General features: G+C 36.5%; 1 protein-coding gene across 2 annotated transcripts in view; it reads left to right on the top strand.

Moving 5' to 3' along the window:
- ENOX1 (ecto-NOX disulfide-thiol exchanger 1) overlaps window positions 1-15,295 on the top strand; it is a 112,269-nt gene that overhangs the window by 85,417 nt on the left and 11,557 nt on the right. For both annotated transcript variants that reach the window (XM_053455476.1, XM_053455475.1), the window contains exons 10-11: window positions 2,138-2,322; window positions 8,467-8,574. In XM_053455476.1, coding sequence (XP_053311451.1) covers window positions 2,138-2,322; window positions 8,467-8,574 — 293 coding nt within the window. The remainder of the gene's footprint in view (window positions 1-2,137; window positions 2,323-8,466; window positions 8,575-15,295) is intronic.

Genomic DNA, 15,295 nt, shown 5'->3' with positions numbered 1-15,295 from the left:
CACAGAGATGTCTTTATTAGGTGCAATATGTGGCTGAGCTACAATGACAAAACCTCACAAATGCTCTACTAGATGAATGGGCAAAAAAAAGTACTCCAAAAGCTTGTGGAGAGCCTTCCCAGAAGAGTGGAAGCTGTTATAGGGGACCAACTTAATATTAATGTCAATGTATTTAGAATGCGATATCATAAAAGTCCCTGTTGGTAATGGTCAGATGCCCTAATCCATATAGTGTGTGTGTGGTTCAGGAATCAATAGTTAATATATTTCCCAGTTATATTTCCTAGTTTATGTTACCGAGTTAGTAATATGCATAAAGTATACCATGTCAGGCATTTTAGGCATATGTATAAAATGTGAATCTTCAAAAGTGTTCTTATCACCATAACAACCAGTGGACTAGAATGGTCCAATAAAATGAAATTATAATTTTTGTGACTTATTGCTTACACAATGACAACTCTGTATATTCATGTAATAGAAGAGTCCAGTACTTATGCAATGTGCATTCATGCATAGTCTTGAATTTAGAATAATTGTGATGTGTGTGTGTATATGTCAATGCCAAATATTTAATAGGGAGATAATTACATTCTGCTATCTGAATTTATTAATTTAGACTTATGTAAACCAGAAGAAACTAGGTTCAGGGTTTTTTTTTAGTATTTGAAACAAAAAAGTGTTTGAACTCGACATTGAGGAACTATTCAAGCAGCTCCCTTTTGACGGTTTCAACCATCAAGTGATTATTAGGTCATATGCTTAGCTTGTGCTTTTAATAAAACTATTTATTTTCATCCAAAGTTGAAATCAGTGGCATTGTTCAAGAAGAGAAAAAAAAGTAAACAGTGAGAAAAACGGAGTATATTTTGCTTTCGAACAGCTGTTCTTTATAATAGCATTCTATTGCATTCCAAGGAATAACACAGAATTGTATTATAAAATGATCGAATGGATGCAAAGTAAGCAATCGCTAAACAGAAGAGAACACAATTCAGTCTTCTGATATAGAACACAACCATTTCCTATGTTTTTCTTAACCCAGATTATATATACAGCCAATATCACCGACACTTGTTTTATGCCCTTTTGCACTTTGCCACTCAATTTTCATCTTATATTACAGACTGTGCAATTCATTTGGGAGAAGTAATTTCCATCCCTGCATACTAATCGATTTTCTCGCAAACACCTGCTATCAGTTATGGTAATAAAAATGTCGTTTTAAATTGAAAACAGTCCAAATGGAGCGTCCCAGGGAAATGACTTAAGTGTCATTCAGTGCTACTAATGTGGTAATGTTCTTATGTTAGCAACACACTTTTTCATATCAGCATTTACATTTTTATACAATTTTAGTCATTATATTTCTCCTTCAGCTGGTGACTGTTTTAAAGTGTTGCCTTAAAGCTATTGGTACTAAGGAAAGATAAACTCTCTGAACACGCACACGTTTTTTAATAGCATTCCTAAATTCTGAATGCTGTAAAAACAATATAGACTTGACAAAACAAAATCATATTAAGAGTAAGAAAGAAGAAAGAGACTGGCATAAATAATTTGCAGTAAGAACTGCAGGAAACTGTTTTCAGACTGGGTTGAATAGGAGTTCATGGGAAGTTAGGTTAAGGCCCACGGCACATATTTCACACGATTTCATCTAAAGTACTTTTCTTCCAAAGTGCTTTTGTCTTATTCATGGAATTGACTATTTTATTAACCTGGTTAAAGTTCATAAAAATCATACAGGTGTCATGCAATTAGGGCTATTGTTATTTTAATTAATCAATGTAGCATAGTTCTGATTCTATACCTCTTTACAAAGACAATTACTCTTTAGAGGCACGTTTTCTTCTCTGATGCCCTTTGTTAGACGCTCATACCGGTTTTCCTTCCTGACTTTTTAGCACAATTACTTAAATGCGGCCCAATGTGTTACTGAAGCGTGGCAAGTGTTAAGTAGTACTTTTGGTGTGTGTTTTCCTCATAGTTATAGCAGGCTTTTATGATAAATCCTGAGTAAAATGTTTCCAAAATGGCCTGATTGGTGCAGTGGGTTGCACATGTCTAAGATTTCAACCATATGGGACAAACTTCCACATGATAACTGGTGGCTTACTGGATTGTCTTCGTACAGCTTTGGCAGCTCAGGCATATGCACTGAAAGAGGAGAATGACAGTCTAAGGTGGCAGCTTGATGCGTACAGAAATGAGGTGGAACTTCTAAAACAAGAGAAGGGACATCATGGCCGAACAGAAGAAAGCCTAACCAAGGACCAACAGCTACAGTTTCTGCAGCAAACGGTGCAGAACATGCAGCAGGTAAGCTCCTTTTGGGAAAAACTCACTTTACAAAAAATACTGCTTTCCTTCAATTTTTTTTTGAAATGATGGTTCACTTATTCACAAGAAGAATACTGTCTAAGACTTGACTTGCAGAGATATAATGTATTTCTGAATAGTTTAAAGTTTCTTAATGTCAACCACTGACATCCAGGGTTCAATAAGCCCTGTCTGCCTACATCTGACTTTTTCAGCTTTAAACTTATGTTAAGCTAAACTAATTGAAGCAACAATATAGAATTAGAAGAGGCAGGTGGTTAAAATGTCAACTTGTTAAAAAAAAGGCCCATTATCAGTTCAATACTTATATATATAATGTTTCTGAGATGAGCTGTAGAAGGTACAGGTTGCTATAAAGTAATAATACCACTTTATCAAAACTATTATATTTTATTTATAGAGTGCCAGCAGCTTCTGTATCGCTAAATATACAGTAAAAATACAGGAGAATATATAGTAAACCTTGAGTTGTGTATTTATGGAGGTTGATGCCCAGGGGTAGGCAACCTTTTGGTAGTGGTGTGCCAAAGTAAAACCTTCAAGTCCCTTGGTGTTTCGGCAATAATTTCAAAGAGGAGCGAATGGTTGAGATACATAATGTATGGAAATATAGCAGAGCAGATATAGATCAACAGATTAACACAAAAACCGAGCTTTGCAGGTATGGATCAATTGGAATTCACACAAAATCTCTGCATTAAAGGTATAGATAAAACTCCCTAAATTTCAGGCATAGATCACAGGTTACACACCCCAAAGCCAGCCCTGGCGTCCACACTGCCCACATAGAACCTGACCAGGATGCAGATAACACACATAGGATTTGCAATCTTTGTCCTCAAACAGCCTAGAATATGACATCTTTGTCCCCAAACAGCCCACCCTGTACCATCTTTGTCCCATAAACACGCTACCTGTGCTACCTTTTCTCCCATAAACACCTTGCCCGTGCCATCTTTGCCTTTCCAAAAATCAATTATTTTTACATCTATAATACACACGGACGCTTTTACAGTCACTAACTCACACAATTATTAATGTATTAATACATTGTCACAAATTCATTAATTCTTTCACTCATTCACACAATTCTTCCACACATTAATTCATTTATTCTCTAACTCATTTACACAATTCATACACAAATTAGTTTGTTCATTCTCTCACTCATTATGACTTTATTTTAATATTCTTATTACCCTCTTTTCTCACTATCTACCCCCTCTCCCACCTCCTTCTTACTGTCTACCCTCTCCCCCCTTTGTAGTTCACTTACCTTCAGACGTCCTGTGATGGCAGTGCGAGGCTTCTGTCTTCAGTGTCTTCGTCGTGGTGCTCGCGGCTTCACTGCTGAGCGCCGGAATATGATGTTATATTACGGTGCTCAGCATGAAACGCCAGCACCGCGACAAAGACACTGAAGACAGAAGCCTCGCGGAGGAGAGTGAGGGGCGCCAAGCGGTTGCTGAAAACTTGAGCGACCTCTTGGCGCCCCTCCGGGCTGCAAAAAATAAAATAAAACAGCGTTTTAATAGGGTAAGCAGATGGCAGCAACGCGTGCCGCTCATTTGCACCATGCGTGCCATGAGTTGCCGACCCCTGCCCTAGGACCAACCTAGGCTGAACATGAGAGGTAGCTCTTTAAATTATTATGCTCATGCACTGTGTGCCCGGGCATATCCTACTGGTGGACATAACACTGCAGTACCCGATCTGCCGCCTGAGCTGGAGATTGATGAGTTTAGAGCAATCTTGGACAGCAGCTGACTGCGCATTTGCCAGGGTGCCAGTTCAGACCTGTTCATAAAAAAGCACTCTTGTTACCATGTCCAAGGCTGGACACTCCATTCAAAAACTGGCTTTTAACACGTATCACAATCATTTTTTGCAACATTGACATGGTAACTTCTTCTATTTGTGTGTGGAGACAAATCAAATGTATTTCTCATGTGCCTGATGATGTTACCCATAGTTACCAAGTTAACCTTTAGGTATGACCTGTAATTATTCTCTGAAGTATAATTTTCCTTTCTACCGAATATTTTAATAATTTTTAAAATAATTTCCTACCTATTCTCTTTTCTTTGAAATTTAAAATACTGGTATATTTTTTAAAGTTTGCTTATGATTTGAAGGGAATTAATCTGATGAGCGTAACTAGAGTATTTTGGATAGATCCTGTATGTGGCAACCCCCCACTTTTAAACAGCATTACTGCTATCATTATATACTGAGACACACATTGATGGTGGTACAACATGCATCCTATCACTATATACTGAGCATAACTACTATAACTATACACTAAGCCAGGCATTGGCGTGGTATAGCATACCTGCTATCATTATATACTGAGGTAGACATTCATGGTGGCACAGGATAACTACTGAGACTAGGGTTACCACATCAGCCATGTTTTCCAGGACACATATAACTTTTACATATTGCTGACCAGACCAAATAAAGTGCTGCCCTGCAGTATGGATGATGTATAACTGACTAATCAGTTCCCTTCCATGAGTCTATACATCTCACATACTGCAGGGCAGCACTTTACCTGTGCTGGTCAACAATATGAGTCATAGTTTAGGGCATAACTCCCATCTGAGCCAGGCACTGATGGTAGTACAGCATAACTCCCACCACTATACACTGAACAAGACATTGACAATTGTGCAGCATAACTCCCATCACTCGCACACAAATGCTCTTTCCCACTCCTCCTCTTTGTTCTTCCTCTTGGCTCTTCTTATTCTGTCTTCCGGTATGCCAGGATATGGCATCAAATCAGTTGCCAGCGCGAATCGCAAGGGAGCAGGATCAAAGGTCTGTATCAACTCTCTTGATTGATTCTAAGCCGGTTAGAGGGAGCTCTTTGATCTCTACAACCGAGCCTGCTCCTCTAGCAGCGGATATTATAGTCAATCTCTGGAGGGGGCGCACCCAATGCCGACCTGATGGCACCCACTGATGGGACCACCTGGTACGTTACTGTATGGCCAAGAGGAGTTTTGCCACAATCCATTGCAGAGAAGTATCAAGCTAAAGAATGAGCAGTGCTGATTCTCAGGAAACTGAATATAGAGCTAAATATGGTGGAGAGTACTCAAGTTTGTACAGATGACCAGGATACCATAATTATGTTTACCATAAGTCTTTAAATCATTCTTAATGTATATAAATTTGACATAATTTATTCATATTATTAGGTACATTACCAGTGGGAGCTCTTTATTTACATTTTATACATTTAAGTTGCTAGTTCTACCAATGTTAACACAATGACACCATCCCTACAGTAAACATTTTTAGCAGAATTTATATATTTAAATTAATTTCCTGTATGTAACAGATCCAACGTCTCGAATCTTTGAATCCACTTAACAGCATCATTCTGTTAATAGTCCAAGGGGGATATTCACATTCTTTCCCATACAGTTTTTATCAAACTCTTCTGACAGCACCACGTGAGGCTTGAAGTTGTGATGATTTTAATGTTTGCTTGTGTTATCCTACGCAAGGCTGCATATTCATTAATCACACAAGTCAAAAAATGTGCTTCTATAATAATGTGACCATAATTCATTTTTTAAAGAACGTCTCAAAAACATAATGCATTTTCTGCATCTAATTTTTTTCCTCGCAAAAGCTGCTTATGTAAAATACATTTTCAAGATTCATTTTTCACTGTCACATATTTATATGTGATACAATAGCATCAATACAAAGAATTGCCATTCATACTTTACAGAGAGTAGAATTCCCTGTACACACGTTTCAGTATACTAATGCTTTAATGAATGTTCTTTTAAGACCCTCTAGTATTTTTTAAATATTTTATACATTTTCCCCCTCTGTGGCTCTTTTTTACTTTACCAAGAGGGTGATAGAGGAGTGAAATAGTCCATACACTCACTCTAACTCATTATGGCAACCGTATCGGCTTTCCATCTTGCAACTGAAAGTCGTGATTTATTCTTTTATATTAACAAACAAAAATAAAGATATTTCTACTTTGACTTATTGGATGCCACATACGTGGTTCATAGTATCTGTCATCAAATTGTGGTGCTAATGTTTCACTTTAGTATTGCCATGGTATATGTTACCTGCTAGTGGATTATACATGCCCAGCCAATGTATTTTACATTTGATTAGGTGCTGAAATGGCCTTAACATAGTCTTGTCGTAGTTCCTTATGAAAGGATCGCTCCAGCCATATATTCATGTTAAATACATATTGAAGTCCATTTTGCAGGACTACAGTGCATATCACTGGACACAAAATGGTGCAGGCATGTTTTAGTTATTTTAGTTAGAAAATGAGACTTCTGTCTCATTCCATTCCTCCCTGGTTGCCTCCAATGAAGCCATGAAGCATTACTATGCACACTTCTTGCGGACCAACTTGATGTAGACCTGGTCATCAACATGTTGACCACTTTGATGGGGCCACGTTAACTGGAGCATTTTAGACATTTGATGTTTTTACTGAAGCATAACAAGGGATAAGTAGTACTTTGGCCTATTTGGCATTATTAAGATATACTAGTTTTATGAGTTGGTTGTGTTATTTCCTCATTATTATACCAGGCTTTAAAGCTAAATCCTGAGTAAAATGTTTCCAAATTATTCTGACTGGCACAATGGGTTAGAATGAATTGTTTATTGTAATATGTAATTATACCAGTAACGATTACTTAGTGTAGAATATTTAGGCAGCCTTTAAGAAATAGTTTACCAGAAGTTGGAAAACTTTCCAAATAAGCAAGAGTTGGCAATGAGATAGAGTGAGAGTATGAACTGAAGAATTCATTTAGAAGAAATGAATTAAAGCTTTAGGTAATGAATTCCTCTGCTAAGGTTTGAGATAACAGACAGCTGGTATCTGATAATTAGTATTTGGATATACCGTAAATAAGAACGGCTGACGTATCCTGGATTGCTAGCATGCTATAATGTGGTGGGTAGCCTGAGAATAGTCAAAGTTACCTCGTTGGAAAAGGATTTTTTGCAATATATGTGCTTAACACTTTGCAGATATGAGTAGACACGTCTTGAAACACATTAAATACCTTCTGTATCTTTAAGCTGATGCCTTCTTGCGTAATTAGTTTTCATTTTAGGTAATTCTTTTTATAAATATAGCTTTGTTAGTCAGACTGTACTGAATGCTAACAGTGGCTCCACAACCCCATGTGTCAGGGAAAACAGCTCTTTACTTCTTTCTCTTTGCATTGTGTAATTTTATAATGAACTTGAATGGTGCTTAAAGCAGTTGTCATATAAGAATTACAATCTGCATTAATCAGTAAAGTGCACACATTCTATACCAATATAAAATTACATATATACCAAAATGAAACTGTAACAAATCAAACACTTGTCAGGTAGAAATGATAAACCTTCATTCATTCACTATTTTCCTAGTAAGGGGAAATAAAGCATAATGCCGCCTTACATGTTTTGAGCAAAGCGACACATGGGACTGACACCTAGGATCTATGTAAAACGTGTACGTCTGTTTATGTGTTCTCTCCCCCCAACTAGATCACTTACAAATATTGGGTAGGTGCTCCTTGTTATGTGGAGTTTAAAAATACCATATGTTAAAGCTCAACTAAGTACCTGCAAATGTAAAAGTCAGTAATAAAGTGTAGTAGCTGTGGAGTTATGAGCAAAATGTGTATTACAAACACTTTAAAAGTTGCTGACCTGTTAATAAAATATTAATTTTTAATAGACTGTACACTGCATTCTATTATTTTATAATTCATCTCACTGCTTGCTGATGTCTGATAGGGTCTCAATTACACAAAAAGACCAAGCAAAACTTCTTCTTACTGGTATTATTAATATTTTATTAGAAATAGTGAATTTCAATTATTTTTTAGTATTTTTTTTGCAATCTTGGCTGCATGGCTTGTATTCCCAGATCAAGTTGTTTTAAATGCTCTGTACTTTGTTCTTCCAATGCAAACTCAGAGAACCTGAACAGTTTGAATAGTACACTTGGAATACTCTGGATTACATTTGTAAGAGTTGAATAAACAACAATTTAAAAAAACTATCAAAGTGAATCATGGAACAGTAATGACTTTTCTGTTGTTCTTTGTTTTGCAGCAATTAGTAGCAATGCAGGAGGAGTTAAGCAACAAAAAGACTGAGCTGGAAAAAGCTAAGGAAGAGCAAACACATGCGCAAGCCCTTGTCAATGTTCTCAAAGAACAGGTGAGACCAAAATAAGCTATTGAAGTGATACTACATACGTATCGTGATAATACACAGTGCTGGTTTGGTCCAAGAGATGAGTCAGTTCCATCAGTGGACCAATTTGTTGATGTTGATTTACCTAAAGCAAGGATGTCCAATAGTGCCCATCAAACTTACATGGATTATCAGAAGGAAGGACTTTACACTGCTCAGTAAATGATGATGTTAAGTTTTGAATACATGATAATTAAGATTATATGCAGTCACTTAAGCGTTTCCAACCTCAGTGATCTACTCTTCTAAAGGAGTCAAAATGCATTACTTTTGACCAAAGCTCTCAGATCCTCAGTGGTCCATCTGTCTGATGTAAATGAAAAAAACACAAACGTGAAATATTTAACCAGGTGTTTAAGGAAGCAGGACTAGAAATGTTTTTACATTATTACGTTTTCAGTAAAATAAATTATATTACAGTTTTTGAGTGTAGGTATAAGTAATGCTTTACCTGGTTGAATGTCTACATGGGCCAAATCTGGCCCCCGGGCCTTATTTAGCCACCACTTTCCTATCACCAGTCAGTGTCCTTCATACTGAACATTCTCTCTAAAAACTTGTTGTAACTTAATGACTAAACAGTCGATTTGTGAAAGTGTGTATAGCTTTTCCCCCAACCCATAGTTCCGTCAGATAAGTTTGAAACTCCTTCAAAATATGATTGACACTTTATCTTGTTTTCGATTAAGCCAACAGATGTTTGAAATGACATTTTTTTTCTGCAAGGCAGAACATTCTTGAGTTTATGGAAATCATGAAAATAGAACGAAACAAAACTTAATAATTAAAATCAAGCAACGGCTACTGCTGATGAAAATTAGTTTGTCAAATGTCCTTGTGTATGTACAGGCAGTTTCATGATGATGATTTATACATTGTATCCTTCCAACAAATTACTCACTTTTTTTTTCTGCAATGAGTTCTGTATCACTCACAGAGTCGCTCATCTGTAAAGACGTGCAATCAGTAGTAGAACTTCCTGAAATGAGTTTCTGCTCACATTTTATTTGCGGTGCCCTGCCTGTACAGCAGGTGCATGTTGTAGCAGAATAATATCACACTGGTGTGACCTCTGTTAATTAAGTAACCCAGCTGCCTCAGCTTGATTCTCTCCATATGGAATTGGCTGGGTGAAGAAACGTTCATTGCAAAAATTGTATATGGCGCAAGGAAACCACTGTGGAATATGTGCTTTGATGCAGAACGTTGTAAAGCCTTATAATACACATCGTTTCTGCTTTTCTTTTCCAGAAAGCAAAATCTACTGTATGGAGCTAGGTTTTTTTTGCTTATGTTGGGAGATAACACAGAAAAGTATTTCAATGTACATATAGACTTTTATTTGTCAATTTATATGATAACAAATTTGAGATTTTTACACCAGGTTAGCTTTGGGATCAATATAATAAATTGGTGTGTGCTATCAAATATGTATGATATGCCATATTATATGAAAAGTTGGCATTAAAAATAAATACATCTAAATGTATAATAAAAAAGGTGCAATAATAATTTATATAACTTTTTTTTTTAAATCCTCGCCTTTTATTTTTTTACTCTTGTTCCTTTTCTTCTTTCTTTGTAGAAACGTATATGTGTGCTTGCCTTTTGAAGAAGCCTTATTGACAAAACCCATCAGGTTTCTGTATAATCATAAGAACAGAGTTTGCCAAATTGAAAGCACTCTGTGTGCTCACTTGTACATTCAATATTTTTTATGTTATATACATTTTATGACTGCACCTTTTTATTATTGTGTATTAAAATGTATTTGTTTTTAATGCAAACTGTCCATATCTATATTTAATGGCGCTCACACCAATTTATTCTATTTATATCGGCCCGTCTTTAGACAATCAGGGACTGCTAATTGGTGTTAGTAGCTGCTATTTTTCTTCTTTTATCTATACTTTTATCTATTTTTCTGACTGATACAGAATTTCTCATAGCTCTGGTATCAGCAGTATCAGATGTGGGTCTGAATGAAATCTATGTTTGTAAATATGCCTTCAGTCATAAATGTGCCCACCGGTTAGCTACTGAAGTAGAGCTAGGCTACTTTCTTATGCCGAGAAGCTTCGCCCTTAAAGGTCATCTTCAAATATGGAGCTATACTATGATATTTTCTGTGTGGGGCTGAATAAAGAGGTGGATTGTGTTTCTTGCAGAGCACAGTCAATCATAGTTTGATACTGTGATATAAATCGCTTAAAGGCAGATTACTAAGTAAACCAGTATATTTCCATGTAGTCCTTCCTTAGCTTGTGAACGAAACTGAGTGCTGATAAAGATAACATTTATACAAAATCAGCACTTCTATACACATACAGCATTGTATGCACAAATTTAAGTTTAGTCGTGTTTTTCCATTAATGTCTAGGAAATCTAGAGAGCATTTTCACATTTTAGCTGTCTGGTTTTTTTTTTCAATGTGTAAGCGGAAAACGTAAAGATGGTACTTAAAGGGACACTCCAGACATCACATACAGTTTAATATGTATGGTATCCGCGTGATCCGTGTGCCTCTTGCAAATGCATGGAGGGATTTTGTACAATCCCGTATATGCATTTGGCCCTTTCCTCACCCCCTGGACAGTAGCTGTAGTTGACCTCTCCTTTTCCTTCTCCTTTTTTTTCTGCCGTAATAATACTGGATTTATAGTATTGCAAACTATTTGTCTCTTGCGTTGCATGGTTGATGGTTACAGTAATAATTATTCATCTTTAGCGGTCTGAACGCCCACAACCAGCTCTGTGCTGTTCATAAATTACAATTGTAAATGTTAGTGAATGTGTGAGCTTGGGTATATTTGAAAGAGATAGTGTGTATGTCTGTGTTTATGTGTGCTTGCATTAAATAGTATCACTAAAGGGACTATCATGTAAATACTATTCCTCATGTTCCAAAAATCTTTAAATGTGATCTATATAAGGGGTCTCAGAAATGTAATAAACATTTTCGAAACCTACTAGAAAAGTTGTGTAAAAAAAGGCCTGTTTTAATAGTTTTTGAGCAGTTAAAAAAACAGGTTGTTTTGTTTTTTCTGGTACGTAATTGGAATTAACAGATAAGAGGCCAAGTCTGCGTTTCCTCTCATAAAGAACCAGGCTTTTGCCTCCAGCAATTTATAGTATCATTTATCCAAATAAGTTTTTAAACAGTTTTCTTTGACACGTTGCTTACTAGTCTGTTTCTTTTATGGTCCAATTACCTACGTTTAAAGTGATGGTAACGTAATAAACTGGAAATGCTTACTTGTTCAAGAAATTTTTCTTTAATGCCAGAGCATTTTTAAGAAGTATATATATATATATATATATATATATATATATATATATATATATATTGATTCTTGTATCCACAATCTTTAATTTTATTTACACAACATAATCATTTTTTTTTAAAGAATTAAGCTGAAACGCACCAAACATTCTGGGGTCCTAGGCATTAGAAGAAAAAAAAGAGGATTGGGGTCCCAAAGAGGTACACTTGGAAAGTATGGTATTAAAAAATGAGACTGCATGGGAACTCCAATAGAAAGAACACAGAAAGTATCCGGCCAATGTAACTTTTATTTAAAATACTTGTTACTCTAGACATTTTGGTGGCTTGTTTAGGAATAGAATAATAAAAAAAATCCAGTCAACCCAGTGCCTACCGCCAACCCCGAGTCACCCTGGTACTGTGCATTATCATGTTAAATAAATTAAATGAACCAGTCAAAGCTATGCTTTATATAACATGTTCTAATCTGCTAGACTAATTGTTATTAGTAATATCCATGAGCGATACTACATACATCTTCAAATATATATTGTTCAGCTTCAAAAGACTCTCTGAGGCTGAATTTTAATGTAAGAAAGAAAATAAATAATACTGCATTATTGACACATTTGCTGCGTTCCATTCCTCTGCTGTATTCTCCAGAGAGGTAAATATTTCATTATATTCTGTGATGCCTTTCAAAAAAGGGGCGCCTTATTGTTACGTTTATAGACATTGCCATTGTGTATGCACATGGAGAGAATGAGTTTTTTGATGGCTTTGTACACACTGTCTGTTTCCTGTCAAAACATCAACAGTATAAACGCAAAACACACAAACTGTATTTTGAAATAGAACAGCTAAAGGCCACTGTGGAACTACCAAAGTGATTTGCTGTAAGGCAGAATTCACCATAAAATATCATCTTTCCATTACTTAAGTTTTAAGTGTCGCTGTCGACATATCAATAGAGCCTAAACAATGACTAACCACTTAACATTTGTAAACAGAATATATGTATATATGCGAAGACGCAGGTGTCCATCTTTAGCGTTATTAAAATATTGGGAGGTATAATTAACAGTTACATTATAAAACCTACCATCTTGTGAACGGACCCATCCAAAGCCTCGTCTCTGTTTTTTTACTGTCTATGTAACCCATTGTACAGCACTCTGGAACCTGTGGATACAAAATGAATACAATGAAATCAATATAAAAGTTTGACTGTTTCTTCAAAATAATTATATACTAATGAGAATAATGGGTACTGAGCAATTTTCATTTAATGTTAAACATGTTCTATGCATAGACATTTAGCATTATAGATGATATAGACTAATATGATATAGACTAATATGAAAATGATGCAGAGTTATTATTTTATATAATTAGCTTAATGCTAATTAGCTTAATGCTACGTTTACAGAGTGATAAGCCCATGGGGATACCAGAAAAGTTAGTGTGTGTGTGTGTGTGTGTCTGAGATGTGTATGTTTGAGTGTGTGTTGATTTGATTAACACTGCATTAGTTTAGCCGATAGATGGGTGAGCGGTGTCAGCGTGTTCAAGGTTGTGTCAGTTTGACTGAGAACGGTGAATGTGTTTTGTGTCATTGTGAAAAAGGGTTGCCAGTATGAGTGCATGTCTTAAGAGGTTGGTAATTAAAATTGAATCTATTTGTGTTCAATCTATATTTGCAACTTCGGCCCTTTAGCTAGCCTGGGAAACGTCTTGTGGGGAATATGACAATGTTGGGGTTATGATAAAGGTGTGATGAAAGTTGTTGGGGCACACTGGTGGTAGGGAAAGATGGTGGGGTTAGGCTCCTGCATACATGGGCCGCATTATAAAATTTAAGGTGTTTAATGATTTCCAGGGCTTTTTTTTGTGTTCCTGTTGGAAACAGATGGTTACTGAAATCCAGCTATACATGTGATAAGATAAAGAGCATATTCTACTGATGTCTTAGTTTCTTGATTCTAAAACCAACTTCCTCTTGCTAACATGAGCTAATTTTAGATAAACAGTGTTGTGTGATGGGATGATATATATATATATATTACCGTATTTGCTCGATTATAAGACGAGGTTTTTTCCAGAGCAAATGCTCTGAAAAATACCCCTCGTCTTATAATCGGGGTCGTCTTCTCAGACCCCCCAAAAAATGTCTTCTGGGGCCATGCTGCTTACCAGTCGCGAGCAGCGTCTCTTCCGTTAGAAGCAGGAGGACAGGAAGCTTGCAGCGTCCTCACAGAGCTCTATCTCCCCCTCCCTCCTCTGGGGGCGGGGCCAGAGAAGTTGCTCTACAGCCGGTCCCCTGCAGAAGTCTTCGAGTGAGAGATCTGCAGTTCAGGTAAGGGGGTGGGGGAGGGTTTTTGGGTAAGTATGTGTGATTAATGTGTGTTTAATGTGTGAAGTATGTGTGATTAATGGAATGAATGAGTATTTAAATGTGTTTGTGTGTGATAGCATGGATGTGTAAGGGGGGTGGGGGTTGTAGCATGGCATAGGGAGGCTGTAATCCCACTACTATCATCCCCAGGTTCCAGCATGTACATGCTGGGTTAAAAGGCATATCATGGGGCTGAGTGGCATATAGGAGGTTAAAATGCATTTCTGGACCTCCAGAAATGCATTTTAACCCCCTATATGCCACTCAGCCCCATGATATGCCTATATACCTCCAGAAATGCATTTTAACCCCCTATATGCCACTCAGCCCCATGATATGCCTTTTAACCCCCTATATGCCAGAGTGGCATATAGGGGTATAAGGCATATCATGGGGCAGAGTGGCAAATAGGGGGGTATAAAGCATTTCTGGGGGCAGAGTGGCATAACTGGGGGGAGGCAGGTTGGCAAATAAAAGGAAATTTAAAAAATATATTTTTCTCAATCATAGCTTTTATTAAACATGAAAAAATAATTTACATGAATTAATATTTACTGGTAAAACTTTTTTCCTATAGGGTAGTCTTATATTCAGGCTTTTTGTTTTTTTCCTAAATTAATATTTTGATTTTGGGGGGTCGTCTTATAATCGGGGTCGTCTTATAATCGAGCAAATACGGTATTTCAAGTCAAAGGCTCTTTTCCTTTTATTCACATACATAATACAGTCACAGTTTGACAGTATCTGGTAATGGCATGTTGTATAGAATTTTTTTTTAATTTAGGTAAAGAAAATTAATGGTGGGGAGCCAGGACACGAACGTTCAGCTTGCCACCATTATGCTGAAAACCAATTAGAAACACTGTTTTGTAAAGCATTTTTATCTCCTGCAGATAACTTTCCAACCTTGTTATTTCCAGTATAACGACATCAACATAAAAGTAAAGTTTCCTCAATCTGTAAAACCTTCCAAAGATCTTTTACCACCTAGAAAAATGTCTAATCATGGAAAGTAAATGTGGCGC

This window comes from Spea bombifrons, chromosome 2 (genome assembly GCF_027358695.1).
Source record: "Spea bombifrons isolate aSpeBom1 chromosome 2, aSpeBom1.2.pri, whole genome shotgun sequence".
Taxonomy (NCBI): Eukaryota; Metazoa; Chordata; class Amphibia; order Anura; family Pelobatidae; genus Spea; species Spea bombifrons.
Note: the sequence above shows the minus strand (reverse complement) of the source record. Positions and strands in the feature narration are given on the sequence as shown.